The sequence below is a fragment of the Stegostoma tigrinum genome, chromosome 20, assembly GCF_030684315.1.
Source record: "Stegostoma tigrinum isolate sSteTig4 chromosome 20, sSteTig4.hap1, whole genome shotgun sequence".
Lineage (NCBI taxonomy): Eukaryota > Metazoa > Chordata > Chondrichthyes > Orectolobiformes > Stegostomatidae > Stegostoma > Stegostoma tigrinum.
The window spans coordinates 51,654,479-51,666,532 of NC_081373.1; the positions used below are offsets into that span (position 1 = coordinate 51,654,479).

The 12,054-nt window shown below is 39.1% G+C and overlaps 1 protein-coding gene across 5 annotated transcripts in view; it reads right to left on the minus strand.

The window, feature by feature from the left end:
• rhobtb1 (Rho related BTB domain containing 1) overlaps nucleotides 1-12,054 on the minus strand; it is a 74,295-nt gene that overhangs the window by 41,538 nt on the left and 20,703 nt on the right. For all 5 annotated transcript variants that reach the window (XM_048551403.2, XM_048551405.2, XM_048551406.2 and 2 more), the window contains 2 exons: nucleotides 8,744-8,945; nucleotides 7,881-7,984 (listed from right to left, as the gene is read on the minus strand). In XM_048551403.2, coding sequence (XP_048407360.1) covers nucleotides 7,881-7,984; nucleotides 8,744-8,935 — 296 coding nt within the window. In that variant the 5' untranslated portion in view covers nucleotides 8,936-8,945. The remainder of the gene's footprint in view (nucleotides 1-7,880; nucleotides 7,985-8,743; nucleotides 8,946-12,054) is intronic.

The following is a 12,054-nucleotide window of genomic DNA, read 5'->3' on the forward strand; positions in this document are numbered from 1 at the left end:
TGAACTCATATCTTTTGTCTAGATTTACTTCTACCTCTCCAAGACCTCTGTGAGCTCATCTTTCCGATGAAACCAACCTCCTGTTTCCTCAATCCAAATTCTGTGAAACTGCAAATCACCCAATTTCCCCTCCTGGCCCCCATTTCAACAGCTTTCTCTGTGAAGATGTCTTTCCCTCTTCTCTCTCCCCCCTTTAAATATGTTATCAACCCTCTCTGTAACAAAATCTTTGTCCCTACCTCCCAGCTACCAATCTCCCTTTCCCCACAAAAGTCCTTGAATGTGTTGTTTCCCAAGTCTGAATGATCTTTGCCACAACATGTTGAATGCTTTCAATAATGTCACTAAGGACATTTTTTCTGATCTACTTTTGCAATGTTTCTGCAAGTCAACCATACCATCTTCTTTCAAAACTTCACCAATCCTCCAGGCTGGGCGGGACTTCTCAGCTGGTTCAATTCTTACTTATACAACCACAGACAGAAGATCACTTGCAATGGCTACTCTTTCTGCTCCTGCACTGTTACCTTATTTAAGAATGTCTGTAAGGAGAAGCCTGGGAACTACAGTCCTGTGAGCCTGACATCAGTGGTAGATAGGTTTTTGAAGGTGCTTCAGAAAGACAAGACTTGCAAGCATTTGGACAGGCAAGGACTGATTAGGGATAGTCAGCATGGCTTTGTGCGAGTGAAATCGTGTCTCACAAAATTGGTTGAAGTTTTTGAGCAGGTTACCAAAATGGCAGAGCAGTACACATTGTCTGCGTGGACTTTAGTAAAGCCTCAGGCAACATTCTGCATAGTAGAGTAATTAGTAAAGTCTGATCACATGGAATTCAGGGTGAGCTTGCCAATTGAATGCAAAATTGGCTTGATGGTAGGAGACCGAGGGTAATGGTACACAGTTGTTTTTCGGACTGGTGGCACTGTGTGCAGTCTGATCACCCTACTGTAGGAAGGATATTATTAAATTGGACAGGGTTCAGAAAAGATTTACCAGGATGTTGCTGGGAATGGAGTGTTTCAGTTATAAAAGGGGCTGGATAGGCTGAGACCTTTTCCATTGGAGCATAAGAGGTTGAGGGGTGAACTTATAGAGGCTTATAAAATAATGAGAAGCATAGATAAGGTTAATTAGCTAGGGTCTTTTCCGAAGATGGAGGAGTTCAAAGTTCAGGGATGTTTTTTTTAAAAGGAGAGAGAAGAAAGTTTTCAAAAGGTCATGAGGAGCAACTTTTATTTTTACAAGAGTGGTTCATGTTGGAATGAACTGCCAGAGGAAATGGTGCATGCAGGTAAAGTGAGAATGTTTAACAGACATTTGGATAAGTACATGATTTAGAAAGGCTTGGAGGGATATGGACCAAATAACTTGTTTAGTTTGGGAATGTAGTTAGCATGGATGAGTTGGACCAAGGCTCTGTTTCCATCCTATATGACTCGATAAAAATATATTTTTGGGATACAATAATCTAGTGAAACTAAAATGAAATGTTGGTGGTGATGGTTGGGGGCGGTAAGATGTTGATAAAGCATATTAGATGGAATTAAGAAATTTTCTTCTTCATTTTGGGAAGTAAAGAGCAGGATTTGGTCTCGTGCTTCTCCAAAGGTTTACTGCTACTTACCCAAACTAACAGATGTCTCCATTCTACTTACATGAAATGGCAGCAGCTTTAAGGCATAAATTGTCACAAGTACTCCATAGTTCATATGCTAACTCAGAGTGATTTCATCATCCAAGTCCTCTGCATTCATGGGATTTTAAGAATTGGAGTTCTGTAGTAATCAATTCAACATTCTTTATTCACAGATATACACAAATTCCGAATCATTTTTGGTATAGCCAAAAAGCTACAAGTCAAATAATTCTGGATCCAGCTCAGCTATAGCAAACATTTTGAGATGTAAGATAGAATAAACTAAATAAATACCAACAGGAGCCTATCCTGAAATTAATTTAAGAGCAAAAATGGCTGGTAGAAGTCAACTAGCTCATCCGGAAGCATTGGTAGAGAGAAACAGAATTAATGTTAACATTGCAGATCAACACCCTTTCATCAGAATACCTAATTGAAAAGTCATCAACCTGAAACATAAGCTCTATTTCAATCTGCATAAAAGCTGTCTGACCTGAACCTTTACAGGATGTTTATTCTATTTCAGATTTCCAGCATTCGCATTTTACTTTTGCCATCATATAACACCCAATGCTGCAAAGCAGAGCTCCTGACAACTATCCAGGAGAAATCACAGCCAAGGTGGTTCCAACCAATTTTTCAATTGCATGGAAGCTAGTTAACAATAGGGATGGATGTAAACAACCACCAAATAAAATACACATGTAATGCATTGCCCTTCCAATGAAAGCCTGAGAAACTGACAAGAGACAAGCCACCTTACTCAAAAATTTGGACTGAAATTGAAAACTTAATACATCTTGCTTCAATTGACAGGTCAGATGATTTGTCAGGATATAAAGAGTGGCAGAGAGTGACTAAAAGATTTATCAGGAGGAAGAAACACAATAGGAATGTCAAAATGGATAGCAAGTGTTTCTTTAGGCATTTAAAAAGGAAGGGAGTAACTCAAGTGAATGTTAGTTCTCAAGAGTGAGAGAATAGGAGTAGGAGATAATAAGGAAATGGGCAAATTCAATGAACAAATACTTTGCTTCTGTCTTCACTATATGGAGGATACAACAACATTCCAGTAATAGCTGTAAACCAGGTGGTGGAAGGGAGAGAGGAACTCAGCAAAATTACAAATCACTAGAGGAGTGGTATTAAACAAACCTATAGAGCTGCAGGCTAGCATGTCTCCAGGTTCAGATGGGCTTCAGCCCAAGGTCTTAAGAGATTGCCAATGAGGTAAGACCATGAGAAAAATGAGCAGAAGTAGACCATTCAACACATCAAGTCTGCTCCACCATTCAGAGATCTGACTATCCGACTGAACGGATAATCCTCAACTCCACTTTCCTACCTTCCCCCACCCCCACCATAACCTCGCTTCCACTTTTGATGAAAAGATCTGGCTACCTCAGCCTTGAACATCCTCAACAATCTAGACTCAATAGCCCTCCAAGATGAAATTCTCATTTCAGTCATTAACATTTGAATCCTTCTTTTGAGATGTAGGACCTTAGGTCCTACAGTCTCCAAGCAGAAACAACCTTTCTGCATCTACCCGATCAAGCCCCCTAAGAATCTGGATGTGAGTTTGCTCGCTGAGCTGGAAGGTTAGTTTTCAGACGTTTCATCACCATTCTAGGTAACATCATCAGTGAGCCTCCGACGAAGCGCTGGTGTTATGTCCTGCTTTCTATTTATCTGGTTAGGTTTCCTTGGGTTGGTGATGTCATTTCCTGTTCGTTTTCTCAGGGGATGGTAGATTGGCTCCAAGTCAATGTGTTTGTTGATGGAATTCCGGTTGGAATGCCATGCTTCTAGGAATGCTCGTGCATGTCTCTGTTTGGCTTGTCCTAGGATGGATGTGTTGTCCCAATCAAAGCGGTGTCCTTCCTTATCTGTATGTAAGGATACGAGTGATAGTGGGTCATGTCATTTTGTGGTTAGTTGATGTTCATGTATCCTGGTGGCTAGCTTCCTGCCAGTTTGTCCAATGTAGTGTCCAACAAACACTACATTGGACAAACTGGCAGGAAGCTAGCCACCAGGATACATGAACATCAACTAGCCACAAAACGACATGACCCACTATCACTCGTATCCTTACATACAGATAAGGAAGGACACCGCTTTGATTGGGACAACACATCCATCCTAGGACAAGCCAAACAGAGACACGCACGAGAATTCCTAGAAGCATGGCATTCCAACCGGAATTCCATCAACAAACACATTGGCTCCAAGTCAATCTACCATCCCCTGAGAAAACGAACAGGAAATGACATCACCAACCCAAGGAAACCTAAACAGATAAATAGAAAGCGGGACATAACACCAGCGCTTCGTCGGAGGCTCACTGATGATGTTACCTAGAATGGTGATGAAACGTCTGAAAACTAACCTTCCCGCTCAGCGAGCAAACTCACATCCAGAACCTCAACCTGAGCTACAAATCTTCTCAAAACTCGCTACCCCCTAAGAATATTGTTTATTTCAATAAGGTCATCTTTCATTCTTCTAAATTCCAATGAAAACAAACTTAACCTCTCCTCTCTAGGCAGTCCCTCCATACCCGAAATCTGCCTAGTGAACATTCTCTAGACTGCCTCCAATACAAGTAGATCTATCTGTAGACACAGGAGCCCAAAACTGCTCACAGTATCGCAACTCTGATATGATTAGTGCCTTCTTTAGTTTTAGCTAAACCTGCCTATTCTTACAATTGATTCCATTTGAAATAAGGGCTAAAATTTTATTTGCCTTTCCAATCATCCACTCAGTTGGGTGCTAATTTTTTTTTGTGATTAATGGATGAAGCCTCCCAGGTCCTTCTTAAAATAGTTGTCATCTCCTCCATTCTTCCTGCCAAAGTGCACGGCCACAGATTTACCCATATTATATTCCAATCTGCCAACTTTTTGCCTACTCGCTCAACCTGTCCATATCCCTCTGTGCGTCATTCTCACCACTGCCTTTCCACCTATTTGGTGTAAACCCGCAATCTTGGCTATAGTGTTTTCACATACATTGGTGTTACCTTTCCAACATTCTCTACATTTGAGGAAGGTTCCAATTAGACTGGAATGGAGGGTTCCATTTGCTATGTTCAAGAAGGGAGGCAGGCAGTAAACAGGAAACTATGGGCCAGTTAGCTTGATGTCTATTATGGGGAAGGTGCTGTATTTGATCATGAAAGAGCTTGTAGCTGCACACTTAGGAAAACACGAGATAAATTGGGAACAGTTGAATCATCAGATATCTTTGAAGGTACATGCATTGCGATAAAGGGGAGCCTGTAGATATGCTACACTTGGAATTCAAGAAGGCATATGATAAGGTGCCACATCAAAAGTTACTGAAGAAATTAAAGGCTCATGTCTAGGGGTAATGTATTAGCATGGAGAGATATTGGTTTGTTGGCAGGAAACAGAGAGCATGTACACATGGGTCTTTGATTAGCAAAACATGAGGATGACAGTCCAATGGGTGTTTGTGCTGTGGCCTCGACTTCTTAGAATTAACATCAATGATTTAGATGTGGAAGAGAAAAGTATGGTAGCTAAATTCACAAACGACACTAAGATAAGTAAGAAAGTATGTTGCAGACAAATATATATAGGTTGAATGAGTAGCCAAAAATCTGACAGATACAGTATAATGTGAGAAAATGTGAAATTGCTCATGTTGGCAAGAAAAGTACGAAAGAACTGTATTACTTAAATGGAAAATGACACCGAATTTCAAGGTGCAGGGAGATTTAAGTTTTGTGGTATACATAGTCACTAAATGTTAGCTTGCAGGCACAGAACATAATCAAGGCAGCTAATGGGATGTAATTCATTTAGAAGAGCTGAACATAAAATTAAAGATGTTGTGCTTCAGTTATACAGGGCATTGATCAGACCACATCTCAAAAACTATGTGCACTTTTGACCTCCTTATTTAAGGAAGGATGTAAATGCATTGGAAGGAAGTTTTATTATAGTAATACAAGAAATGAAAGATTGGCTTATGACGATAGATTGGAAAGGCTGGCTTATTCGCACAAGAGTTTAGAAAGTGGAGGGGGACTGGTGATTTTATTGAAGCGTATAACATCCTGAATGGTCTTGACAAGGTGGATGTGGAAAGGATGTCTTTCCTTGTGGGTAAATCCAGGACCGGGGTTACCGTTTTAGAATTAAAAATTAAAAGGTCAGAGATGAGGAGGTTTTATTTTCTTTCAGAGGGCTCAGACACTTTGGAAGTCTGCCTCAGAAGGCAGAGAAGGTGGGAGGGATCATAGACAATGTTTGTTACTCAGAGGGAAATCAAGAAATTACAGGAGGAGGTGGGAATGTGGAATTCAAAACACAAACAGATCAGCTATGCTCAAATTGAAAGCTGGAGTTGGCTCAAGGGGCCAAAATCTACTTCTGCTCCAGTTTAGTACTTTGAATTTAGCATTAATTAATAACAAACTCTGATGGTCATAATTGCTTCAGCTTGTAAAGGACAAATAAACAACTTTGAGACAATTTGCCTCAAAACCTTCACTTTGCAGTCTCTCACAGGTGCTGTGTGACCTATGGAGTGTTTCAGCCTTTATTTGGGTCTTTAAATAAACCACACACACATACACACACTGAGTTTTCTTTGTTCCAAATCTGGCATTCCTCATTCTTACTTCAACCTTTATTTCCTCAATCAGACAGAGGGGGCCAATTTGACACCTTCCCCAAATTAAGGGAAATTTTATAAATCTGAGTGATGACAGGAAGCTTCACAGACATGCAGTTCAAATTGGAATTTTGGGTGTGTATAGCCCATCAATTGGTCAGAAGTACAGAGGTAAAGCTCATTGTTCTCCTCCAAAAAAAATGTGTGTCATTTGGCCAGAAGTCATGGGTCATGCGTGCCTAAGTTTCTAATCAGAGCAGCCAATGAATGAGGCTCCTCAACATGAAATAAATTCTCTTTTCTCCTCTTTCGTGCTTCTCTGCAGCCTTCTGGTTTGATAAATCGGCCATTACAACTTCAGAGCCAAGGGCAGTCTCAATTATCTGACAGCTCCCATTCCACTCTGGTCTTTTCTGCATTTGCTCCTTTTCACTGCTCCACCGGGTAATGTTTCCATATCAAGCATTCTTTCATCTATCTCAAACTTCCTTTTTCTTTAAGAAAGGAAATATCTTCTGATAGGCAAATTTTGTAACCATACTTATCTATTACTCAATCCACTCAATTCTTAGAAAGGGCTCAAGTAACTTCTTATTTAATTCTGATAAAGTTTCTTCACTAAATAATAAGTTATTTTCTATTTTCAGGTGCTGACTAACTTACCACGTGTTTGTTTTGATTTAATGTTAATGGCATCACTATGTTTAGAGAACTGAAATATTCCGTTGCAGAAATTTAGACGTGTACAATGAAATGATATTTTTATTTTGGAGAAGAATAACTTCCACTTCTGTACTATCCCATCCACGTCTGCTCCTGACAGAGTCAGAGTCATAGAGATGTACAGCACAGAATAAGACCCTTCAGTCCAACACGTCTGTGTGGACCAGATATCCCAATTTGACCTAGTCCCATTTGCCAGCTTTTGGCTCATATCCCTCTAAAACCTTCCTATTCAAGTACCCATCCAGATGCCTTTTAAATGTTGTAATTGTACCAGCCTCCACTACATCATCTGGCAGCTCGAACCATAATTAAATATTTTTCCAGTGCAGCTGTGAGATCTTTAAGGTGGGCGGCTGGGGGAGAGGGGAGATATTAAAAAATTATTCCTCTGCCTTCTACCCACGCATCATAATCCTACAAAAATATTAGAACTTAAAAGTTAAGTTAAATGTTAGACAGCAATAGTAAGCAAAAGTGGTTTGAAAATTACTTGTAATAAGCAATTACATGATGGGTAATATATTCTAATAGCTTAGTAAAAAGCACTTTTGTTGACAGGGAAAAACTACATTATAAAAAGGTAATTCACACGTTATTCAAGTTTTAAGAAGTTTGATTGCTAGATCTTTTCATTCTACAAACTATTACCAGATTGTCAACATTCTATTTTAAAAGTTGTTTATTTAAAAGTTGTTGCTAAAATCAGAATACAAGCATCATTTAGTAAAATGTCTGTATTGCCTCATGAAGTTTAATAAATCAAACATCAAAATTCAACTTTTAATATTGGTCTGCACATGCACACACGTGCACAAACACACAAAAAAATTGTATGTGGCTTGTTTCCTCCATTTTTGTTTTTTACCTGCCATATGCAAAACGCCTGTCCTTATGGTGGTCACCAAATGTATCCCACAGCCTGAGTGATATGCTTACTTCATCTACAACATCGCGGGAACGCTCCAGCACCTAAATAAAATCAACATTTGATGCAATAAATTGAAAATATTGTAAGTTCAATGATGGCTCGTCAGCAAACTTCAGACTATTACATTCACGTTAACCTGAGAAAGTAACTCAAACATATTGCCAACACGTCACTAAAAACAAAGCATTACGTGTTAATAAACAAAGAGCAGAATTCATTTCATTGAGTAAAAAAATGAAGTTTGATTGCTCCAGTTTGCATATCTCTTACAAGAATGCAACCAACAGTATCAAATATTGGATTAAAGGATGCTTATATTGAGAATCTCAAGATAGTTCTAAAAGGTATTAGTCAGATTACTCAGTTACAATAATGAACATGCTTGCGGTTTTTAGCATCTTATTAAACTTAAACTTAAAATATTTTAATCTTTAATAAGTAAAAGAGCAACTATGTATTTAGCTTTTTATTCCCAGTTTCTCCATTTGTATCCAAACCCGAACTTCAGTTTACAATGAGTAATACATGATATAGATTTACAACTGTTTTATTAGATTTGCAAGTCGACTATTTCTACCGTTGAATCTAAAACTGCGCAAGCACCATGTTTAACTACTAAGAAATAGATTCACTGTCCAATAAAATACTTGTTTTCAGAATGGCAGTCATGAGAGAGATCATGGCACGAAGAACAAACCAAATAATGTTAGAGTATATTCAGAACATAATCTCTGACTTTGTGTATCATGTACATTTTATACTCGTACAAAGTCAAATTTTTGTTTAAAAAAAAAACTTACCTCTTGACAAACTCGATACTGGTCAATTGCCCAGACAGTAGGAACATGAGTGGACAGCAGCTGGTACTGTGTTAATGTGGTATTGCATGCTCTTGCACAGATGAGTCGTGTCTTTCCGACAGCATTGTCTCCAACAACAACACACTTGATAGTTTCAACATTCGGCCTTTCATAATCCATAGCAGTGTCCATTTACAGTAAACTACATTGGAACAAACAACAGAAGGTAGAACTCTTACATACTCGCTCAAATAAATGCTACTTCATTCAGCAAAACGACCAGAACACAGCAAATGTGATCTAATTTAGGTTCTAAGATCGCTCCATTTATACTGTGGTTTGTGCTAATCCACAGGCAAATGTTGCAACTACACTGGTATTTGTCAGTGCATTCAAGCCAAATCCTGCCATGTCTTTAGTCTTTATAAAAACAAGCCTGTCGTGCATAAACACAACACAATTGTTTAACTAGACTGGATTACTTGTCATCCTGGAAGTGGAAATGGCCTGATCCTGCTGACCAAAACCTGCAGTCTGTGTTTATATCAGTCTATTACTCAGTCTGATTGTGTTGGAAATAGAAATAGTAGAAAAATGGGAATGTCTTCAAACTGGTCTTAGCTTCAAAAATGGTCCAAATCTGCAACCAAGTCAATGGCAAGCAGATATAACCTTAATCATGACCATATGGGTGAAAGGGGTAATTTACATCTATCAGTCATCCATTTTTTTGACTGGAAGATGACTTGACACCTAATGAATTGGAGATGAGAAACACCTCAGCTAATGATACCCAAAGCCCAAACGTGAAGTAAGCCATTTGGGGTGCTATACTTGTTAAAAGGATGCCTTTAGCAACAATAAGACACAAACTGGCTTCCGTATCCTTTGCTTTTTCCATGTAGCTGTATCAAGCGCTAAGCAGCTGAAAAAAAATGATCCGGTGAACTATTGGAGGCCGTTCAAAAAATGCCATCAAGATTAATTTCTTTTTCTGATGGACTCCAGTGCACCCAGAACCACCCCAAAACAGCCAGTTCAATGCTGATTAAAGATTAGACCATGATTTTGTCCAACTCCATGCTAAGCCCTAGCATAGTCACCAGATCAGCATGAGAGCTGCCCTATTCCCCACCTTCTCACAACCAATGAGCTGCACTGCATTTGGGCAGCTTAACAGCAACCTGGGATTCAAGCAGTCATCCCATCTGTTTTGGGCTGAAAACAAAAACACCCAAATAATTTTTTGTTGTAACAAATCGCCCAGGAAAATTAAATCGTGAGTCATAGGTAGTAGAATTTATAATGACAGGTAAGTTATATCATACAGTACACACTATTATCTACAATGTTGCTTGAAAAGACATCTCATTTTGTCTTGCACCTATCAGGGCAATTTACAAGAAATGGCAAAGTAAAGAGAAAACAATCTTTTTCTTTTTGTTCCTTTTTATACCGTTCATGAGAAAAATGATGACTAGATTGCAAGTAGATTCTAATCGATAGAGGTGTTGTCATGGAGGATGTACTTGTTATACGATGACTAACAGTTAACTTTGTTCAAATTTAAACCAGGCATGTTGGCTCGGATTGGTAAAGGCACTGTCCTGAGGAATGATTTAGCTAATGGCTGTCACTTGTTCCAATCAGTTTAAACGGCTGCAAGAGGTATATACCTTCTTTTTGTCTGAAAAGAACAGAGTCACGCGAATTAATGCATCAAGCTTCCAACACACACAAATATGTCAAAGTGCAAGCCAACTGAACACATTCAAAGTTATTTTGAAAACGTCGGCCAATAAAAATTTGATATAATGAGAATCATACCATCATATTCAACATTGTGTTTTGAGTTTTGCAAACTTGGGTTGGTTTGAAACAGCTGAAAAGACACGATGTTTGACATTGCTTACTTGGGACAGACAGACTACACATCTAGCATTCATATACCACATTAACAATTGGTGTGATGAACACAATGTCTTTGCGGCTTTGTGATAGCATCCAGTTAGTGGCTAACACCACTCACATTGCTGCTACATTAAGTACTTTTTGCAGCGTTACATAAGACAAAAAACATTCCTTCTCTACCCATTGTTGCTTCTTTATAAAAAGGCTGCTGTATCACTGTTTTACTTCTCATCAATAATTTGGCACGTTGAGAGAGAAAATCTCTCAAAAGAAGCTGTGTTGGAAAACAGATGCTGGGTAAAAGAAGAGACCTTATCAAAATGACCAACACTTTGATGACCTAGAAACAATGCAAAGGGAATATGGAAGGGGAACACTGGAGAAATTGACTTAAACTGCTGAAGGCACATCACAATTAGAGTCACTGAGAAGAAAGAGTACACAATAGGCAAAATGCATGAGAACTGAGAGTTTGAGGCGGAAGAGGTTACAGATGTAGGGAAGCCACTATGTTTAAGTGATTTAAAGACAAAAGTACAATCATTAAACTGAAGATATTAGTGGAACAGAAATCAATGTTAGTCAGGATGCACAGACAACTGGAGGCAACGGACGAGTGTGACTTAGCAAAGGATAGAATATGACAGTTTTTTTTGGATGAGCTGATGCTTAAGAAAGAGTAGTCTGGGAAGATAGCAACAAGAACCATGGAGTGGTTTAGTTTGGATATGTGAGCAAGTGAAGTTGACTGCACTTGATATCAAAGCAGCATTTGACCAAATGCAGCAAAGAGGGTATTGAACAAAATTGGAGTCAATTGGAATTAGGGAGAAAACTGTTGGTTGGAACCATACCAAGTATAATTGAAGATGGCTGTGGTTGTGGCAGGTCAAGCACTTCAGCCACAAGACATCACTGCTAGAGCTCTGCAGTGTAGGGTCCAAAGCCCAAACATCTTCAGCTGCTTCTTTGATGGCCTTCTCCCCCATAAAATCAGAAGTGAGCACGAGTCACAAGTGTGATTGAACACTCTCCATTTGTGTGGCTGAGTGCAGCTCTAAAAACATTCAAGAAGTTTGCTTCCATCTAAGAGCAAAGTCTGCTTGATTGGGATCTATCTAACATGTTCAATGTTCACTCCCTCCATCACTAATGCAGAGTAACAGAAGTGTGAACCATGCACCAAGTGTCCTGCAGTGACATACCAAGGCTCCTTCAACAGCACCTTTCAAATTTATGATCTCTACTACTTAGAAGGTCAAGAGTAGCAGATGCACGAGATCACGACTTTAGGAAAGTTCTCCTCTAAGCTACACATACTTCCTGACTTGAAGTTATCCTTTTGTTCCTTCACTGTCACTGAGTCAGAATCTGAGAATTCCCTCATTAAAAGCAATGTG